General features: G+C 41.5%; 1 protein-coding gene across 1 annotated transcript in view; it reads right to left on the minus strand.

Annotated features, from left to right (window-relative positions):
- TRPM8 (transient receptor potential cation channel subfamily M member 8) overlaps nucleotides 1-22664 on the minus strand; it is a gene marked incomplete at both ends in the record, with an annotated part of 38308 nt that overhangs the window by 8806 nt on the left and 6838 nt on the right. Inside the window, 16 exons of the mRNA XM_080347089.1 lie at nucleotides 161-332; nucleotides 1960-2101; nucleotides 2909-3000; nucleotides 6522-6738; nucleotides 7201-7313; nucleotides 8480-8625; nucleotides 10317-10446; nucleotides 11281-11376; nucleotides 12482-12772; nucleotides 13095-13213; nucleotides 13987-14089; nucleotides 16454-16651; nucleotides 18302-18369; nucleotides 19404-19578; nucleotides 20805-20977; nucleotides 21313-21490. Of these exons, the coding sequence (XP_080203215.1) occupies nucleotides 161-332; nucleotides 1960-2101; nucleotides 2909-3000; nucleotides 6522-6738; nucleotides 7201-7313; nucleotides 8480-8625; nucleotides 10317-10446; nucleotides 11281-11376; nucleotides 12482-12772; nucleotides 13095-13213; nucleotides 13987-14089; nucleotides 16454-16651; nucleotides 18302-18369; nucleotides 19404-19578; nucleotides 20805-20977; nucleotides 21313-21490 (2413 nt within the window). The remainder of the gene's footprint in view (nucleotides 1-160; nucleotides 333-1959; nucleotides 2102-2908; nucleotides 3001-6521; nucleotides 6739-7200; nucleotides 7314-8479; nucleotides 8626-10316; nucleotides 10447-11280; nucleotides 11377-12481; nucleotides 12773-13094; nucleotides 13214-13986; nucleotides 14090-16453; nucleotides 16652-18301; nucleotides 18370-19403; nucleotides 19579-20804; nucleotides 20978-21312; nucleotides 21491-22664) is intronic.

Below are 22664 nucleotides of genomic sequence, written 5' to 3' on the forward strand. Positions count from 1 at the left end.
CTGCCCACAATATGTGTGGTCTCCTCCTTCCCCACCTCCCCATCAGACAAAAACTGGCCTCATTGCTGCTTGGAGAAAAGGGGTCAACATGGGACTGGAAAACCACTGAAAAGATAGAGTCTTCACCCACTCAGGAGAGCTTCTGACAGAAAATAGGTACCATCAACATCATCAGGGTACTGGCCAAACATAGCCAGGTACGGCTCATAGATAACAGATCGAAATATCCACTCCCAGCGGTGCTCATTCTTCCTCAGGATGCCTTGCCTGGCCACACCAAAGGCCACCATCCACACAGCAAAGAGGAAGAGGAAGAAGAAGACATCTATCATCTGAAACAGGACAACAAGCAAACGCATCAGTGCCCCACATGCACACCTTTTTTTTCCTCCCTGATTTGATATTTGAGTAAGAACAAATATTAGAAAAGCGTACACAGTTTGTTTCATTTGAATGCATGTTTTTAGATCATTGCTTCATAAATTTACAGTCTCCAACCTACACAAACAAGTAACTGACTATTTCTGACTCATAGAACTTAAAAAAATATTTATGCAACCAGAAAACCAAGGCATATTTCAGAATATAGGATTTGCCCTGGCATCAGACAGGGTCCATCCACAAAGCCAGATCCACATGTAAAGATTATTCATGCAACAATTGTAGCTTACAGTCAAACGTCAGATAAAAGCAGCCACTACTTGAGAAAATACCACCCTGGGTGGCTTCAAACCAGTGTTTATAGTCCAGACACTCTGGCCAACAGTTTCATTAATTTCTGGCTCTAAACAATATACAGATAACTGAAGACTGGCAGTGTCCCAGCTGAGCTTTCCCATTTGTTGCAGATCCACCTCCACCAAGATTCTGCCCTTCCACTACCCCCAAGCATTTTTATTATTAGACTGACTCAAAAATTCACCCCTTTTGAAAAAGGCTAAACAAGAAAAAGATGCACAGGAAACAATCCTGTGTTGTTGCTTCCATATCATAAGGCACTCTAGGACCAGGTAATCTCTAGACTTCAGCTTTGCAGCAGTGGTTCAAGACAAAATAAAGGTTTTCTGGATAAACTACAGACAACGCTGTTACTCTTATTGCCACCACACAACTGGTTTTAAATTCCATATATGCCAATCCTTTGCAAAGGCACAATACAACCCAGCTCCTGCAGAAATGCAGAAAGACAGGGAAAACTTCTAAGAGCATCTAGCAATATTCACTTCATGTACCATTTGAGTGCCATTCCCCAAATGCTCCCTGTGTCAAGAGCACTTGAAATCTCTTTTCTTTGGAGTATATATATATGTGTGTGTGTGTGTGTGTGTGTATGTGTACACAGTTATCACTGGAAGGAAGATTCAAGCAGACATCCTCCAGCTCTCTAATGTTCCTCATTCCCATACCTGCAGCAAGCCATATTTGTATTATCCATATAGGTATTACATGGAACCCCAGTCTCCTCCAGCTACCTTTCCCAGTCTGCCAGCAAACAACCCTTCCAGCTACAAAGGTTATAATCAGCCAGGCCACTCCACAAGAGGCTCCTCACCACCCGCTTCTCCAGTTACTTATGTGATGGATGCAGTAGAAGACACAAATCCTCCTCCTATAGTATTTCTCATTACTGTCTTGTTTGGGCAATGTTCATGTGAGCAACAAAAGTGATGGACTATACCAATGAAATATTTGAGACATGCAAGACAAAAGCTACCAGGAAACAAATTTCCACTTCTGTTCTTCAGCCTGATCTTTATTCTCTCCCTATGCAGAGGGAGAGAAAGAAGCCTTGCTCTTAATTAGGTCCTATTTAAATCTTAATTAATCCTGTTTAGCAGATTTAAGAGAGGGGGAGAACTTGCTGCCATCATCAGAATGGTGGCAACTTTTACTCTTGAGGAAAAAGCAAAGCATCACATCATTTATTTAGACTCTCTTAAACAGTTGCCAGAATCTTACCATCCTCTGCAGCATAATAATTTTGGGTCCTAGATTTCTGCTAACTGTGAAAATATGGATCAGCCTCAGAGTAAAAACTATGTAGTCCAAACAGAAAATTACTCTCCCAGAATACCAAGAGCTTTCATCAGATGAGTTAAGCCTGATGGAGACGGTAAAAGAAAAAGACAAATGTTGGGTAAAGCATGCAGAAGTCATGTAAAAATACACCATCGCTGTGCCTCCTCTCCCCCCCTAAAACTATTAACAGCAAGCAAATCTTGTTCCTTTAGGTATTCCCACAGCCCTCCAAAAACATCAGTGCAAGGACCGCTCTGCTGCGCCAAGGCAACAAGAACTAAGTTACAGCTGACTGAACAATTACACTGTAAAATGTGTTTCCATCATTTCTTTTTCACGCTTGTTGACTCACTCATTCACATTAAACAGCTTATGTGAGCTAATGACATTCTGTTAGACTGTTGTAGGTACAATTACAGTTCTCTTAAATACAACACATTGAAGCTTAAAGACTCCAGATGACCATCCTAAATAGTCAATAATAGGAGCCAGGGAAAATCTCAAATAACTTCTGACTCTGAGATATCAGCTATCTTGCAGCTTTGGCTGATGATCTCTATACAGTCCATCTGGAAGGCACTGTCATGAAACCTAAGGCTGTTTCAATTTTTTAAAAATGCTCACACAAACCTAACTATTAAGAAGGGCTGTCCTGCCAGTCCAAAAAGATCCGAGTTTAGGAAAGCCACGTCTGATTCTAGAGATAGGCTCAACTTCTTTATTTGCTTACAAAGATTTAGAGTCAAGACTTGGCAATATCTGGGACATTCATAAATAACAGGGAGTATCACAAACATGTAATTTCCCAAAAATCTAGTTATATGTTGTAGTCAAAACCCAGAAAGGAAACAAAGTTGTAACATGGCCAGAAGAAAAAAATACTACTCACCTGAACACAATCCCTGCTACGAAGTAGAAGATTGCTAGTGTATCCATAACATTCCACGGATCTGAGAAATACTTACTGCCATTCATGTACCACTGGAAAGGAAAAAGAGCAGAAAGTAACCATTTCACAGCACTGGCCGGTGACATGGCAGCCCATCCATCCTCCCCTTATCTCTTCCCACTGGATGTCCTCACAGGTAAATATTCCCCCCAAAGCAACAGTAAGGATTGTTTCCTTACCCAATTAATACTTTTTTTGTCACACATAATAGGTACACCAGAGTTCAGATTTATTTTAATTTCCCCAAAAAAAGGGGGTTTAATATATCCAGCAATACCAGAAGTCACTGATGTGTTTTTACTGCTAACTTTAATAGCACTATGGGTCAAGATTTTCTGTGTTTAGAGCTCCTTAACACATTTTCTCCTGCAGTCCAGATGTTCTAGGCTAATGTTCTTGCACTGGGACCAGTTAAGCACACCAGTGACACAAACATTACACCACAGTGTGGGTTATTGTGCTCAAAGGACATAACCCAACCGCACATGGGCTTGTGCATGGAGAGAGGAGGGAACATCCCTGACAAGAGCCAAGGGGACCTCAGGGTAGATCATGGTAAGCTCCAGCAGAACTACTGCCAAATGGGTCAAAGGAGTCTTGATTTGATCTACTAAGAACATATGAAACACTGAAAGGAGGCAGGAGGGTCACTGTTTTAAGGCAGTTGAAGAATTCTGGCTCCTCTTTCTTTACAGAGCTCATTTGGTAATCTGTCCCTGGCTACACACGCATCGTTTTGATCAAAGATGCAGATTTGATTTATTCTTTTAATTATCTGTCTCTGTATTTCTGAATTGCAAGTCTAGTCAGAATCTTTCCTTTCCCAGATTGAATGAATGGTAATGCAGTTGGATCCAAACTTTGTACAAGAACCAACTTCTGGATCCAAGTCAGAGGTGACTTGTTAGGACGAGTAGCTTAACTAGGAGAAACCTCTGCTAGGCCTGAAGAAATAGATTGAGTCCCTGATTATAGTTCTTTCTAATTAGTATTGAAATAATGAAAACTTAGTACAGTAATCAGTGAATCTCTCTATAACTGACATATTCAAGGAAAGCAATTCTGCTCTCATACTTTACAGGGAAACAGAGGTTAAGAGGAATTTTGGGCTAAGAGCAGAAGGAGGTGTGATTAGAGAGTCCCACTTTGCTATTCTAAATGCACAATTGTTGCATTTGCTTCACATGATAAGATACATTGCTAAAGATGGACAGGTGAGTATGCAGCAGTTACCAGGGTGTCAGGCTCAAGATATGACCAGACACTATTTCAGGATCTTGGGACCCACACATCATTCTTCTTATTTAAGGTACCAAAGGCTGAGCACTGAGTGGGGACAGTATGTCTTGACACCCACGACATTGGGTTGTTTCTGCCTAGTAATTCCCTACATCAAGTATAAGTTGTCTACTTGACAGTGAATTAGCATTTTACGAGAACAACTGGATGCATATGGTCCAAATGTCTTTCACAAAGCAATAAGCATATCACTGCACTACAGCTGTATCAAATGCAGCAAGTTTAAGCCTGATGCCTCTTCTATTAAGGGCACATTTGCAGATGGAGGAAAGGAAACAGATTTTGGTCTAAAGCAGAAAAACAGGCAGACGCATGTAAATAGGTGAGAACAACTGAGATTGCAGTGTAGTTCAGTCCTTGAAATATCAAATAGGTCCCCATGGCTAAAACAATGTGCATGGAGGTTAAGTCCAGATTCCTTCTCTGAGAAAAGGGGGCTTTCCTGTACACCCCACAAGTCCACCCACTCACCTGGCTGGAGGCTACATCCATGTGGCTAAGAAGATAGCAGGAAAAAGGCACATCCAATTTCACTATTGCCATGACAGCTCTAAATGGGATATCAGAAAGTAGCTCCGGATAGTTAAAAATCTCTAGGACCATCAGAAGTTAGAAGATGCTTAAGCCAGTGGCTTATGGCTCAGATACAGTTCAGTTCTCCTGTGCAGAGAAACATTCTGCTTTAAATTTGGAACAAATTTTTGTAGCTGTCATCTCCACAGACACACCACTCTAATCAGAGGGCTGATTTATCCCCAGAACTAGTTATCTGACTGCAGCAGTTACAGTGGGACCTCAAGCAACATTATTCTTACTTTTCCTTTGAAGTAAAAACAACCTGAGACATGCCCCTTTTTTAAATATTAAGGACACAGATACTATTCTGACTGCAGAGTTAGACCAACACACACCCAGTTTCTCTTAGAGGAAGCCAGGGAAAAAGTTTCTTGAGAAGCTTAGAGGACTGGGACACTGCTCTGTGTTCTCCTTAGCAAAAGAGGTTTGAAGCCAAGACACTGGCTTAAGATAACTTCAAATCTTATAATAAAGTCTCAGTTTTAGCTGCCTCCACTCCCACAGACAAACTGATACAGACTGACCACCAGCTATTAATGGGATTACTGGGATCTGATGCTGTTCCATTTGCTCAGGGTAGTGAGAAAAAGTGACACTGGTGGGAAAAAAGGTTTCAGTCCCTATGGCTTTCACCAGGACTTTTGCTGGGTACACATGGCAAGTGCAACAACAGGTCCAGAGACAACAGAACCTAAATCAGCAGAAACAAACACTCCATTAGTGTTTTCATTGCAACAGAGTCTTTTACTTGTCCCCCATTTTGCTTACCAAGTAAAGTCGCCTTAAAGAGGGTAACCACCTTGACTATCAGAAAGGAAAAAAAAACACACAGCAAGTTCAGCACAGTAACAGCAACACTCAGCCATGTCATTTGAGCTCACTTAAGACATGCTGCTGCAGGGTGGTCTGATCCAGCACATCACCCACACACACCATGTGGAGACTAACGCCTGACAGGACACTCAGGATGCAGCACTGTGCTGAAACCACATACTCATTTCTCATGCAATTTCCCCAGCATCTTCCCACTACTCTGAACACTGACTGGTAGAGACCAGCTTGCCTGAAAGCCGACATATTTCATACGTCCTCTGACATATGAAGTGAGAAGAATATCAACTATGTGCCTGGCTATAAAGACAGTCCCACACCAGCACAAGCAATGCAAGCAGTCCAAAGCTACCCCTTGAGACTATGTGAAACTAGAAAAAACTGTATTTATGACTAAAAAGTAAACAGAAATACATAATGATGCTGCTCACTGGTAAAAAAAAAAAAAATCATGGTGGGATGTGGAGAATAGAGGCAGGAATCACTTGATCCAGAGGTATGCATCCAGATAAATGTGTTTAACCCATTCTCAACTGCTTTGGCAACCCCAAGACAACCATTCCTGAGAAATATCTCCACAGTAATCATCTTATCTATACAGCCTCAAAGTCAATACACATTCCTGTTGGTGCCTGGACACTGCAGGTATTTGCATATAAGTAGGAATTAAACACCAGGATACAAAAAAAAAATACCCATTGTGCCTTGACTTGCCTGAACTATCTAACAAGATGGGGTTTTGTTGTAACATAGAAGCAGCCTGAATTGCCTTGCAGTACTAGGAGGCAAAAAAACACAAGGCTTTTAATCTAGCACTAAACATTTTTGGTTTGCAAGCGCTGCCTACTTGTCTCACTTCATCACAAAGTAGAATGAAGACCAGCACGTAAAGGATTATCTCCAGGACTGTAGGTTCCTTCTGGAAATCCATAAGCAACACATAGGCGAAGAGCAACAGGAAAGCGATATAGAAGATGACATTCCAGGAGAAGACCACAAATGGTGAGGTGAAGAAAGACACATAATACAAGAAGAGTTTCTTAGTTTTCTCCACAGGCTTTTTCCTGAGGAATTAAGAGAAGGAAAACATCTCAAAGCACAGTTGTTATAACTAGAAATGTTTGTGCTATTTGTCAAAGTGAAAATCTGAGAGGTGCAATGTCTAGCACAGGACATTACTTCAAAGGTAATGCCCTCCTGCATCCACTGACTTCAGGCACACATGTAAATCAGTTAACTTCAGATCAGAGTGAGGACAGGATCTGTCAAAAGCTCATTCAGCTATTAAATATCTGTATTTGAAAGTGATTGAACACTGGAACATGTTTCCAGAGTGGCTGTGGAGCTTCTGTCCTTGGAAATACCCCAATGGGACAGTCCTTAGCAATCTGCTCCATCTGACCCAGCTTTAATACCAGGGGGTTGGACTAGATGATTTCCAGAGGTCCCTTCCAGTCTGAATTGCCCTACAATTCTATGAGTAACTGACTTGCTATACTTCCGCTAATGAGAAACCAGTTGATTACCTGAATGAGATGAAACCACAGCCTATTAAAGGGAAAAAGAGTAGACACAGTATAATCTTCCAGTTCTTAGTATCTCTTGAAATCTCTCCATACCACTGCTTGGAAAGGAAATTCTGCAAGGAAGAACAACGTAACCTCATTCGTTCTAGCAGCAGCAAAATAACCTAGGAATACTATTAGAGAACATTTGATTTCGGAAAAAAAAAAGATAACGCATTTTGATGTTTCAGTATGAATAACTGAGATGCCCATTTCAAGAATACAGAAAGCTTTCTGCATCAGTAACAGTGTGCTGGTTCCTTACACCAGTCATCCTCCAATCTACATGACAACGAGTTAGAAGTGAGGTTGAGCAGGCCTTGACCAGATCTATAAGACACTTTATGCTGGGCCATACATCCATACTGTATGGGGATATAGCAGAAGATTTAACGAGGAGGTTAGTTAAATGTAAATACACTCAAGTGACTTGCACCCGTCTGTAGAAAAAGCACATAAATCACACTAATTGTTTTACTGACCTTCTGTGCTTGATGAGTAGAACCTCTGTGTTAGATAACATAGGCCTATGAGAAACTCCAGGCACCTTATCACTGTGTCTGAGATTCCTGCTTTGTTGTGAGAAAGAGCAGGAGGCTGTGCCTGCCTGAAGCCTCGAAATACAGGTGAGCTCAGCAGGCCCAGGGATCTTCCAGCAGGGCTGAAGTGACCAGCGCCTGCGTCCCCGCCGGTGTCACCTCTGCCTGGGAGCTCAGGTGTGGCTTTGGAGATCCCCCAGTAGAGAGGTAACTAAAATAAAACTTGCTCTTTGCAAATGCATTCGTGGCCTCTGGCTCTTCTTGCAACGTGCCTGCGTGTGTGTACACACATACATACACAGGAGTCGTGCTAAGGGAGAAGTCACTTCAGGCAGTCTTTACCACCTAGTTAATTTATGCTTTATAGCTCTAAATCTAGTTTGCCCCTCCCACCTTAGGAGGTGGCTGATTTGCTGGTTTGTCCCCCACCAGCCACAGCCATTATCTGGGATGCATTTCCCAGCGCTGCAGATGCTGCTTCTGTGAGCGAGCTGCAGGACTCAGCTACACCGCTGCCGTGCAAAACTCAGTGCTCACAGGGCTGGGAAGCCTTGCCTGGAGGCTTTCACTTCCACGAGGAGTGTCTGAGGCTCTTCACATGGATGTAGCATTTCTACAACAAGAATATTCCCTCTTTTTTTTTAAAGCTGCCCAGATCACAAGAGTTACAGTAATCTTTGCACCATCTTCACCAACATTACCTGCACCCCTGGCTGTGCAATGAACTGCTGGTCTTTGGCTTCCACTGCCAGTTCCAGACAGTTGCTCCCTCCCCAGGCTTCACAGGAATAAGTCAGCAGCTGCTCAGCCAGATCCTCGTCATTGCTGTAGCACTCGGTGAACAGCTCTGGAGAAAAGAGGCAGCCCCACACTTAGCTCCAACTTCAGACTCTATTTCTCCACCAACTTGAATGCAATTGTGCTCAGTGACTTCCAAAGTAGAACGTTTACAATATCAAAGCATGCAGATACAAGAACTCTCCCCACATTGTCATCACAGTAAAGCAATGCATGCATTGCATGTATTACAAACCGACTTGCACGTATTAAACTTCATGTCTAGATAGAAAAGTAATATTCATCTTGCACAGAGACAGTATTAAGTTCTGCACTATAAAACTGAGTAAAAAATATGAACTCCTCCTACTCAAGTGACTCAGTGCATCTGCTTGTTTTATCTTTTTTCACTCATTTAGCACTGATCTAATGACTTAATCACAGTAGTCTTAACAGCAGAGTTGAACAACAAGGGCAGAACCTGATGCTTTTTCACTGGGACATGCATTGTGAAAATAGCTGTTTTAGAACAGCTAAAAGCATCTTATTTTGCTCACAGATTTTGGCCAGTACCAATGCACATAGAGTAAACAATTATTTCTATTTCCAGCTCTGGATGTTTCCCATTCGAAGGCAGTTCTGTTGGTGTATCTGTGATACCAAGGTCCGGCTCCACAGAGCGCACCTCAGATAAACTCAACTTGGTAAGCTGTGGGTGCTACAAATGAATACGTGTTCTGCTATCTACCAGCTGTGCTGGCTTGCATTTACGTGTTTCTCTGAATAATTTTCAGGATAACTAGACACTGAGGAAACATCATCATTATTGCTCCAGAAAATGGAGCAAAACACACAAACAAAACCAAAAACACACCCAAAAACCTCAACATCCCCCTGCTCTCCTGGCACCAATTACCTTCATAACATAAGAAACTATTGGTGACTCTAGCCCATGAGATGCAAGGCTCAAATCTGAATTACTGACAGTCCTTGCAGTAGAAAAAAATGAAGGTCATACATAGGAAGAAAAAAAAAATTGAGCTATATCTGCATTCTCGGTGAGCAACAGTATTGCTTGCCATCTTAGAATAAGGAAGGTATATGATTTTGCAGTTCAGATCCACTTTTAACCTGCAATTTATTCTCAGTCCCCAAAAGCACATCTGCAAATTTGAAGGATGGCTCTTCTCAACCTCAATATTACCAGCACTCACGTAGAAAGCTTCTTTTATTCTCTGTTCTTATTATTTCTGGGCACCCTTCTTCAGCCTTGCTATTAAAGTTGGGTAGTTTTTATTCCTAATGGAAGAAATTCTCTACCAACCTCCACCCCTATTTTGTGAGGCAAACTGTTCAGACAGGACACACAGTTTCTACCAGGAACAGATGGTGTGGAAGAGATTTCCAAGTAGTAAAACCACATTTTGACATTAAAGGGAAGCATTTAATGTTGGATATCTAGATTTCTAAATAAAGATCTCTTTCTACTTCCTTTAGAGATGCCATTTCTCTTTTTTTAAAAATCATAATGAGTTTCTAAGCAGCAATTCAGGTAAACTGAATTAATTATCTGGCCTTGCATTTTGCTGAACAAAACCAGGTTTATCAGTTTGTTTTTCTGCATAAAATAAAAACATCACTATTGCAATCATTGCTATATGTCAGACCTGGAGATCATTAAAACAATTAACATTGCAAGAAAGGAAACTATTTTCTGACCCCTTCTATTAAATTTCTGAAGGACTTAACGAAGGCACTCACCTACCGCTCTTGTCTCATACTCATTAGCGAGTTCCTCAGACTCAACAGCAGCATTTATATCATTCTTCACCTTCGCCATGCTTTTCAGGAGCTTACTGGCTCCGAGAGCTGCCAAAGTGCAACCTCTGGTCTATGGAGAGAGAGTTAAATCAGGCAAAGACCAGCAAAGACTTCTGCAAAGGGAATGGGACATATTCTTTACAAGTTTTCCCTTTTTTTTTTTTTTTTTCCAACTGCTAAGTTCCTAGTCAAGACTTGCAAATGAAGATGTTCCACAAAAAAAAAAGATGTGTGATAACTTTGTTATCAATCTGAAATGGTCTTGTGTTTAATAGTTCTATCTCAGCTTTTGTTCTCTGGCTGAAGACTCACAAAAGATGGCCTGCTCTGCCACAAGCTACACTATCATTTTTTATGTCCACCAGTCTGGACCAGTTGGGTGTATCCACAACTGCCCAGATTGCTAGTCCCTTCCATTCAAAACATCTACACGTGCAGGGAATAAGCACTCCGAGATGGAGACCAAGACAAATGTGACCAGGAGCATTCATTAGCTTTGCCTGCATTAGCCTCACACAGCCCATGGTTAATCTATTTGATACAATCATCACTACATGTCCTGTCTAATCAAAATTAGAAATGAATTTCAACCAAGTGCCTGGGATTGGGACACATCCATATGGTGGAAAGGGTGGGAACTTGGCACCCGAGCTTGAACACAGATGAACATAGTGCTACAGGTAAATGCCAGCTGGACTGCTGACTCACATGACATTAGGAAAGGAAAGTGTGAAATCCACACCCAAACACAATATGGGTAATACTAAACCTACTTACAGAGCCATCTAAGCAATTATCTCTTGTGGTTTTGAATTTGAAAATGGCTCCAGAGCCTTCAAAGGCCTACAAACCAAAGGAACATCACCGCTGTTTGCAAAGAGGAATAAAAGAGAATTCAACTTACTTGCTCCCAAATGACTTTAGACAACTCTTTCTTGTTCTGAAGGACCGACCAAATAAATAGAGCCTGCAATGGGTGCCTCGTGATCGGACACTCATCCTGAAAGAAAGAGCAACAACTCCTCAGACCTAAGTTCAAACTCTTTCCAACTGGAAATCCTAGCCTGCCACTCCTGGTTTTATATTTTATTTCTTTTACAACCATCTCACCCATCCTCCTTCTCAGCTATCTGCCACTTGTATTACATTAACGTGAGTTTATATTTTATATTTATATTAAAGTCTTCTATTTTTCTCTTTAGTGTGGAAGAAACAGCTTCTGTGTTTTTCCTGAAGTGGACATTAAAGGATATTTGTTCCAGAGTCACTTTCTGCTTTAACCCATGCAGTTCAGACAGCCTCATTCACAGTTTGACTTTGTGTTTAGGTAACACAGATTAACATCCTCTAAAAGGAATATTAACTTTATACCAATATGCTTTTTGTGTTTAAGCAAGACCCTGAACTTCACAAAAAACTTTAATCAGACAGGAACTTATATACCACTATCTTCTTTGTATTAGAGCAGTTAGCACCCAGGGATGGCAAAATCATCACAAAATGACCCCTGAACAACCAAAATTTTAAGAACCAGAAGGTGAAACTCTCAAAGCTAACTAGTGTTTTTAAACGAAGCTTGCCCTGAATGTCCCATGTGTTGCATTGCATCTCTGAAGTCAAAAAATGTTTTCTAAAGTTTCTTACGTGATACCTGAGCTCCCATTTTGAAACTCAGATCTGGATCTGATGTTTGGACCTACTCTGCTGTGATAGCTAAGAAATCCATTTGCACCTGGCAGTGAAATAAAGTCCAGAAGGTGCCTGACACCCTTGCAACAAACAATGTTCAAGATACAAGAGCCTGTACCAAAGTATAAGAGTCAAAATTCCTCACGTTCAGCTGGCAACTTTATACTAGACTAAATTTATATTTGTATAAATTACAAGTATAACTAGAGCATTGATTGCTCTAATAGAAAATATTTTAACACTGAAACTCACCTATTTTTCCTGTAGTTAGATGACCCTTAAATGCATTTGTAAAATGAAGCAATGTTAAATGTAAAGTATGAACAAGACTATTAAAGTAAATCCTGATATACCAGAAGCAATTTTTTTTTCTCTTTCAGTGAGCACACAGTGGAATCAAACTGTTCGTCACTTACTGAAAGACATATCTCCATCTCATCCTTGCTATTTTTGTCATCTCTTTTGAGACCTCTTCGGAAGTCTTCAACCATATTCCAAACAAACGTGAGAGGTGCATCATTATAGGAGTTCTTAGCGATCTGCAGGTTCTTGAACACCAGGCTGCTGAAGTTGTTGGTGTACAGCTGTCTAAGGACCTCTGTGGTAAGGAATTTCCTCAAATTCAAGCCATTTTCCAGGAAGAGACGGACAAATTTGGGCCTGTCTTTCACTAGAGCTGTAAACATGACATCCTGCAGGTCAGCAGACTAGGAAGAAATCAAAACACAAGTATTAGGGAGTACATGAGACACATAAAGCTTACCTAAGGGCCTGACACTTGTGGCTAATTGCCACATTATCCTTCATGCTACTGCATTTTCACCAGATTCAGATTCTTCTGTACACAATTGACTTTGTTGGATAGCCTAGAGTATTTCTGGCATGGGCAGATAACGTTTGCAATCAGTGCTAGGATAAAGAAACGTTCTTCTTTATCACAGAGGTTGAGATGCTGAGACAGTGGCTGCTGTTATGATGTCCACTGCTCCCCATCCCATGTCACTGCACTCAGACAGAAGTGGTCTGTACCTCCCAGTTTCGGTCATTGGTGAAGATCTCATCACTGGCCAGGTCCAACTGGTTCCACTCCAGCAACAGCTTCAGCTGCCCATTCCAGTTATCTCTGTCATGTTCATTGGTGCTGAAAGCTGCAGAGAAGGAACAATCCTCTAGGTAAAAGACCAGGAACAGAAGAGTTTCTTGGCATACTTATTCATCTTTGCTTTTCACACTCTACCTGAGAAGACCCCTATCAAGTGTCTTTCCCCAGATTCATGTACATCTTCCTGCTTGGATTTTAGAGGATGCTAGAGGCTTAGAGACATATTTATGCTCCAAATACAGACCACAAATGAGATGCTAGGAGCACTCCATCAACCAAAACCTGCAGAACATTTCTTTCAGGCTCCTCAATGTCCTACATCCTCTACACAAAAGAAATTCTGCAGAATTTGCAGTGGGGTCCCACACAAAGCAATGCCATGAGAAGCTGTAATGTTCTGGAGCTTTCTCCATGCACAGACAGGAAGATGAGGTCTGTCCAGCCATCTACACTGGAGCAGTAGAGCGCCCAGCATCCAAATTATTCATGTTAGTAAGTAACTGGGGTTGCTTGGCTTCCTGACTGACTCCCAGTTGTGTTGCGTACTTGCATGCTTCTCTCAGAGATGCCCAAAGCTCTGCTGAACACCTTCCCAATTATCTGGACTAAGTTTCAATTTCACCCACACTAACAGATCCCATAATGCTGCTGTAGGCTGTCCACACCACTGCAGATGAAGACAAGCTCCACACTGTGGCAGGAGCTTAAATGTGGAGAGATGGCACCGCTCTAGGGAAGGCTGTTCTAGAAAAATGACACTCTTTTTCTATCTCTCAAAAAAAAACCAAAACACACCACCACACAAAAATAATTACTTGCCTTTGTACAGAGCAAAAGAGATGGCATTGCTCACAATTTCATCTCCAGCTTCTTCTATTTTGATAACTGTCAGTAAATGAGGGTTCTCAAGGACTTCTTTGATCTACAAAAATAAAGAGTTCAATTTCAAAGCAATCTAGGTTGTTTAGTAGTTGGTCTCCTCCTAGAGCATCTGTGAAAGATATTTCCCATAACATTGTAGCAAAGTTGCTTCTCAGTCACATTTCCATGTACAGCTAAAATTTAATCAAGTTCAGATAGAAGCAGATGATGAGATTTATTTTAAAGTCTAAGTACAAGATTAATTATCTTCTGAACATATAGAAAATAACTGTGATTCCCTCTATGCAGAACATCATAACCAAAAAGACAATCTCGGTAATTAGAAACTACTCTTGAAGTAAAAACAGATTGTGACAGCGCAAGTTTCAAATGTCTAGAGAACTGTTTCCACCTCCTTGTGCTTTGTCCAAACTAGATAATTTCTCGCATAACCAAACCTTATGGAGTTACTTTTATTCTAACACACTGAAAACAAATTATCTCAGCCATTCTTGACTGAAGGACAAGGTCCACTCCAAGGCAGCTCAGCAGAAGTTGTGAAGAGTGTGGCCAGGTGACCAAACAGGGAAAATAGCCTTCAAAAGCTCCACAGCCCCCAGTGCAGAGCTCCTGCTGGAAACCAGAGGCTCAGGTTCTGCTCAGAAGACAGTTCTTCCTCTCCAGGTTTGGATGCCACAGCCCTCAAGCTCAAAGTGCAAGTTCAGACTAGGCTTCCACAGGACTGTTTCTGCAGAAGGCCATGCCGTATTTCCTGTAAGCTTACTACAGAAACAGAAAATTGTTGAAATTGTAAGACAGCTCTGGATATCTGGCTGCTCGAAACAGGGTCAAGTGGAGCAAGTTGCCCAGGGGAACTTGTAGGTTCCCCCATGGACTCATTCTTCTAAGCTCTGACTAAGAGTTTGGACTGAAGCCTTACCAGTAAACAGCTCTTTAAAGTACAAAAGCAGAAGATTTGTTTGGTTCACATCAAAGAAAACACACACAGAAGTTGGAGTGTCTGAATGCCTCTCCAGGGCCTGCAAACAACTTGCACTGGTACATCCATTTAAAAAAAAAAAAAAAAAAAAGAGAAGAGTGAGGGGGCAGAAAGCTGAGAGAAGAAGTCTTAAGTGTACATAAAAAAATATAACATTTTCCATCCCCCATTATGAACTTCAGTTGAAGTTTGAATACACAGCCACCGCCCACTCCTCACTCTGAGCGTAGATAGGAGATAATTAACCAAGAAAGGAAAAAGAGAACAAGACCCCAGGATAAAGCATTGGGCAGTTAACTGAGAAAATCAATTAGCTCAAGGTAACAAAATGTTCAAGTGAGCTGAAGTGTTGTTGGAACTAAGACTGCTTAAAAAAATAACAGAACATTAAGATTTTTCTGGAGCTGCATTTTCTTCTGTCCCTGTTAATAACAGAAGTATATCTAAAAATAGGTCCATCCAAAGGTCAGGTAACCAGAGAATTACAAGAGTTTCCTGATGCTGGCCATGCAACTTGAGATAGCAGATGCTCTCCTTGCTCCCCCAGTTTTCCCAGTCTCCCAAAAAAAAAAAAAAACACTCTACTCCTGTAACAAACAGTTACATATGGGATCACAACAATGACTACATCCTGAAGGCTCTACTTCTGGTTAAAGAGTCAAAGAATAGCAAAAGCAGCATTTGCTGTTGTATGTAGTGTTGTACCTTCAGCTGTATCCCATGTATACTATACTCATAAGTCAACATTGAGTCCCAATGGAGATGGAGCACAGATGCTGTGGCAAAACATTGACAAAGTAAGCCTCTAATCTAAAACATCCCACTCCTAATCTGTAAGGGATATCTGTCCCTGTCCTGCCCAACACTTAAGGGATGCAGGAAGAAATAAAAGAACTTTTGGAACAAGTGGGAGAATCCTTAAGTACAATCACTACAATTTGAAAGTCCATGGGGTAACAGCAATAACCCTTTGCCCCTGAGCGAGTCAGCAGGATTTTGCAGTGTGAGGTCTGATTCAGCAAATATGCAATTTATCCACCTTCACAGAGCACGCAAAGGAATCGCAACAGCAACCAGCACATCAGCCACGAGACACATCCAGCAGCCAGTGCTCCAAAACACTCAAAGCATCCAGGGAACAGACAGCAACAAAACACATGGCCTTAGTTCTCCTGTTCCTAGACATGTGCTGCCTTTCCAAAAGACCACAGCCCCACCACCCCTTTTTTCCAATCCCTATAAGTCAAAAGAGTTTGGAATTTCTTTTAAATGCCCATAGACATGTCATGGCAAGGATCCCTGTACGTCCTTACAGGTCTCACTAGATAGCAGCATCCCTCAATCGGAAATCACCAGGCCTCCTGTTTCCATTACCCTTCTCCTGCTTCCAAGCCTTGCGAGCTCCCCACGGTAGCACGCACTTACCCACTTTATCCAGCTTTCAGTCTCCTCTTCCGAGAGCCTTGAAATGGTGCGAGGCAGATATCTGAGCAAGCTCTCCTTGACACATGAAGATGTAAGAGTGCCTTCTGCCTCCACCAAGCTAGCAATAACATCAGCAATCCGGCCAGAGCCTTCCACCACAACACAGGGAATCTTACTCTTGATGGCCACATTGATAGACTAGGGAGCCAAAGAGGGAAAAAGAGGGAAAGGTGATCACTTGAAGCATGACTGTGTTATTAGAACCTACCATTTTGTAAGAAAGCCAAGAAACCGTAGATTTAACTTAGGTGAGAAAAACAAAGACTACTACACACTGATACCTTCACCAATGACAACTCTCTAAAACTACATTCATCTAATAACAGGGAGCTGTGAAGAACCCCACATTAACTGAAGAACAGAAATCACCATCTGCCATACTTTAGAGTTGATCAGCAGATCAACTGGAATATTGCCAAGTGGAAATGGCATGCAGCACACATCACAACACTGTTTTATGTGCTGGTTCATGACACAGCATTGCTCAGGTACCACCACAGCTAAGAACATGAGCTCTGGCTTTACATGCTGCAGGTATAAGCAGCAATCTTTTATGCTGAGATCACTTCTGTAGCATCATGAGAACACTCAAATCCAATGCTACTGTATGTCTCCAAGTAGCTACTTAAGTAATTTCTCATACAACAATGTTGTACATGGCTTATGGGCATGAAATAAAAGGTGCTGAAGTAATGATGGAAGAGTCAATTAGCCATCCTGTTGCAAAGACCACAATAGAAGACTTTTATTTAATTTGCATTTCCACCATTGAGAAGACAGTCACTAGAACATAAACTGTCTGCCAGCAAATTGCACAGAAGGAGACAATGCAAGTTAGGATTAATCGGGGGAAAAACAGAACATCTATCAGCTACCTGAAGAGACAGTTTCATGAGAACCAAAAAAAAATAAAAATAAAAAATAGAATTAAAAAAAATTGGACAATATTGGACAATGGGTCCATGACAAAAGCAAGATGTTCTTTCTTGCTAACTAGATTCAAGTGGTTTTCTTAAGGGCCCAGCTAAAGTGCATGCTTTACATAACAGAGTTTAAAACAGAAGCTCGGAACAGTTTCAGTTCTCCTCTGCTAAAGCTTATTCCTGTCATGCACCAGTCACAGATGCTGAGAAAGAGGGAGTCTGTCCTGGCCAAGTAGAAGGTATGGCAAGGACTGACATCCAAAGCATGACACCTTCTGTGTCACTGTGGGCTAATCAGAGACTCAGTTTACTCCTTGAGAAAATGGCTTCACCTGCAAATAAGCAACAGGCAGAAACTAATATCTTCATGTACTAGTAACACTAATAAACAGCCAAGAGACCAGGGCATCTCCAACACAACCTGATTTTCCCTGTATGGTCCAAGCACTAACCACCACTGAGCATGGGCAAGTCAAGTTTTCCCAAACAAAAGTTTAGGCAAATTTGTATAAAAAGGATCAAGAACTACATGATTCTCCTGATTGCTGCTCAAATAAACACAAGAAGCAAACACTTCTGTGCTGGACTTGTTTTGGAACAAGTGAGACAACTGAACTGTCCCAGTCAAAAATTTTCTACAATGTTAGCCTGAGGCAGGAACTTTGCACAGAAAATTTTAGCTAAAACAAACTTCATACGTTTAAACGCAATTACAAAAAAGTATCTCTATATCAAGTGCTGATCAAGCTTCAGTAAGTAATAGGACTGGCTACTTTATCACACTGCTTGTGGAGGAGTCTGTCTTAAATGTTAGAGCAATATCCCTACTATCACTCCCGGAAATAAGTAAAAGAAATAAACTTACTTTCAAAGTCTCTTTCCCTCCACCTTGGGCAAAACACACAATTGGAATCTTCCCACCATAGTTAGATTCTGTAAAACATGCCAAAAGAAAAAAAAAAAGGGAAAGATACAACCCATTAATGCAGTTTGCACAACTTCTATTTCCTAAGTACAATAAGAGAATTTCCAAGCAGCTCAAGCAAACATGACAATATTACTATTGACTTCGCCATATATATTAACAGCTTCTCCTGTTTGTAATGAAAACTCAGTTTTGCCTGACATTTTGCATAGCTGGCTTCAGACACCCTTCTCCTCCAGAAAATGCTTTTTTTCTCCAAACAATCACAATTTTCACTAGCTCCAAAGTCCCCACAACGTGTTATTTTCTTGCATTTACCTACTGCTTTGACCATTTTGAGCCTAGGTGCAAGGTTCTTATCACAAGTTAAGATTCAGAACCTCTTCACATTTTAAATTGTAAAGGAATGCTAAAAATCCTATAGCTTTAGGAGTTAGTGTTTAAGATAAATACCAAGTTTCATAATGATTCTAGGTGCTTTGTCATAACTAAAGCAAGTATGCTTCAGCTGAGGTACATGGTAAAAATCTTTAACTAAGAATTTCCTCTCAAGGCTTTTGATTTTTTTTCCATTTTGACAAAGAAGAGTCTGAAGGAGAAATTATTTAGGAGGAGGTTTCAGACAGATCAATCACACTCAAAAATAAGTATTTCGGGAAAAGCCTAATTTCAGCTGCTGCGTAGTTGTGCTTCAGTTACCTGGAAATCAGTGCCAGGTGGGAAATATGTAAAAGGGTCAGCTTCCAACAGACAGCCCAGCAGGAAGTAAGGGAAGGGGTGTATAGCCAAAAAAGATTATTTGTCATGTCCTACAAAGGACTACTATCACATACAGAAAGGAAGATGAGGGCAGGAATACTGGTCTGAAGAAGCTTGGTTATTCCTTGAAGTGCTGAAGATGCAACACAGTTAACACCATCCCTTCCAGCTTGTCATTCATGGGACGCTATCAGTACTCTCCTGTTCCCAGAAAATCACTGGGAATCAGCCCCAAAGCAAGGACTAAGGAGTAGGACATCTGCAGCCTGATGCCCACACATACCTGGGATAACCTGCTCCGAAATGTACTTTTCTAACTGAGTTCGTACTTTTGCTTCTATCGTTGGGTGCCCATGGGTGCCATTATCAACCAGTAAGAGATGGGTGTGATTATTATCCAAGCAATAGAGAGGGTCTCTCTTGAGATCATCCATTATGTAGTGGGCCAAGTAGTACCCCTAGAAGCACAAGCACAGCATTTAACAGATATCCAAGAGCAAAGCATGCACAATCCTTTGGGGACAAACTGCTGACAGCTGAACTCCTTAGCCGTCAACTATTCTCCTTAGTCAGGAGTCCGGATTTCCTGACTCAAGGCATTGCTCACTGGCAGTCCCAACAGCAGCAGAAGACAGTGAGATAAACCCCATACTAGAGCACAGCATAAATATCTGCAGATAAAATTTCTCTTTACAAGAGTGGCCTGATTTGAGGTGATCTTCTTGTAACTTCACTTCAGGCAACCGAACAGTGGAAGTTATTTGCAACAGTTTGGTCTTTTCAAAGGTCCTGTTAAGTAACGCGTGCTTCCTCAGTCACTAGAAAATTCCATCTGCGGCAAACTTTCAACGCCTCAGTGAATCACAGAATTTTTGAGGTAGGATGGGACCTCATGAGATCATCTAGTTTGACCCTCAACCCTCCTTACAGCCCTCAGCAAACTGGGTTGTTTTTATTTATCGAGCAGGATAGGCTTTAAACATTTTCTGTAACATCTAGTTGACAAAAAACAAGGATATCTAACAGATAGGACAAGAGCACTGATGATCTGTCATTGGACTCTATGATCTTGAGATTATCTTTCAACCAAAATGATTCTATGGCCAAGATCTGTAACAGCAGCAGCACGTACAACATGTCTTAGCCCACGGGAATCCCCACTATTGGCTATTTCACAGCAGCTATTAATGGAATATCTATGGAAGAGGTTATTCCCTAATGCTCTACCAGACATGAAATTAGAGCAGCTGAATTTCCACACAGACACACTAAGCCCACAGCTGAAATACTTCCCACCAGACCTGATGTGTGCAACCATCTTGGACACGAGAACACTTACATTTCCTCCTGTTCTGGGAAGAGCACCTGATATTTTTATCTCACTGCTACATGTACTAAAGAAAAGCTGGCCCCAGGTTGAATTGTTTCTGACACAGTAGCTCAGACTAAGTAGACAGATGTGCTTCTACATAAACATTGCACAGGAAAGCACCCTGCTGAGGTTTGCTTTGCCAGACATACAAGAGTTTGACTGACCTCTCAGTTCATCATCACATCGCTGATAGCATCAGCCTAGCACAGATACTGTTACTGCTGAGAGCAGGGGTCAGTCAGGGACATAATCTGTACAACTGACAGCCAAGCCTCCTCTTTGCTTCCCCACCAACCCGTATATGTTTCTTACGTCGTTATCACCACTGCGAATCAGACTTTCTCGGTTGGAAATCATGCCCCAGGCTGCTATGCCAATAGCCACCACATTCTCCTCGGAGCTCCGACTGATGGTGTTGTCTCTGACCACTTCCCCAATGTACTTCATCAGTCCGTAGTGTGTGCCTCCTGTGAAAATCCAGGCCCCTGGGGACAACATGCAATAACCTCGGAGAACGTAGTGGAATACCCACCCTCCTAAAGCATTATCTTTAAGGTACCACAACCCAGTCCCCTCAAAAGAGACATTTATTCTTCAGTTAAACACAAACAATACACTACACAATTTATGATATCATGAGCATCCTGATGACTAGCTCACAGCCCTTTAGCCCTTCCAGACCTTTAGGTCACATTTACCCAAGTGCACCATCCAAGCAGAAACCAACCAAATGCCCTGCTTCCCTGCCAACCCTTGGAGCTACTGCTCTAACAGCATTACGCAGCAATAATATAATACAGACATATACACAGGTCTTTACCTTTGGACTGGGCAATGTAGATCAATCTGCTGAATATCTTGCGCATACGGGGCTTAAGCGCAAAGTTCTTTGCACCCCCGGTGACAGAGATGACAAGGTTCGGGGTTTTCAGGTGCCAGTGTTGGGTCATGAGATCGTAGAGCGTTTCAGAATCCGTGTCACACGACAAACGGATGTACTTGGGTGAGGAAAAATAAGAGAAACAAATACGGCAAGGTATAAATAGTGGTAGCTGAGAAAAGACCAGGAATGGCATTTTATTCTCTAATGTGCACTGTCACTCCAAACACCAGGAGACAAAGGGTGAAGTTATGAAGTATCAGAGCTTAAATCTTTATTTCTTAAAGCATCTTCATCCTCTCCTTACAACCAGACACCTATCACTAGGACTTGCAAGGTAATCTCCTCTCTTGACAGATCACTGCTCAAATCTGAAGATAAGGCACAGTCTTACTGTGAGCAGAACACAAGCAGCAGTGTCAGATCAGGAGCATAGCAAGGAATAGAACTGGTGGCCTGAAAATCTCCCAGCTCCACTGTTTCCAAGTCCAGCTCCAAAACTGCAGCCTGCACCTCTAATACCCTGGTCAGTGGGTAGTGCAGTACTCAGGCTGCACTGCCACCTTCTGCTGCATACATCCTCAATTTGGCAGAATTTAAATTGTGTGGCCCCAGAAATATGAATTTTGCTATTACTAGTAAAATTCTACAAGGTTTGTACTGAACTGAGAGTGCAGACTCCTGGGATCCCTTTGGCCTGAGCTAAGTATAGTTGTAACAGCAGTTGTCTAGCAGTGCGATAAATATTGTCTACATTCAATTTGCTTTAATTTATAACAGTAACAAATGGTTATTCTGTGGGTATTGAACTATTTATGACCCAAATAAAAGGTGACGTGGAAGAATGCAGGCACCAAAAGAGAGAGGTCCCAGTGTGTAAAAAGAAATCACATTGGCCAATAATGGTCACTATTTGAATACAGTAAATCAAGTAAATCCAGTTTTAGAGGTAACAAATACAACCAAAAGAACTGTGTAATTTGGAACCACTGAAAAAGTATAAACAGACTGTCTTGAAAGAAATCCATAAATATAATTCCAACACCACCAAGGAGGAAAGTATCAGTATCAAAATTTTCACTTCAGCAATCGCCAGGGTCAGCATGAAGCCTCTGAACCCTCCTTCCACCTGAGGCAGGCAACAGTACTGACCTTGGAATTCAGAGGAACGTTGGAAGGATGAACACAACACCAAAGAAGTTCACAGTATAAAAATTTTGACTGTAACAAAGCTAATTATAGCTTGGATTATGGATTAGTGGTAGCATTATAAGTGAACTACTATATAATTA

This window comes from Nesoenas mayeri (genome assembly GCF_963082525.1).
Source record: "Nesoenas mayeri genome assembly, chromosome: 6".
In the NCBI taxonomy this organism is placed as follows: domain Eukaryota; kingdom Metazoa; phylum Chordata; class Aves; order Columbiformes; family Columbidae; genus Nesoenas; species Nesoenas mayeri.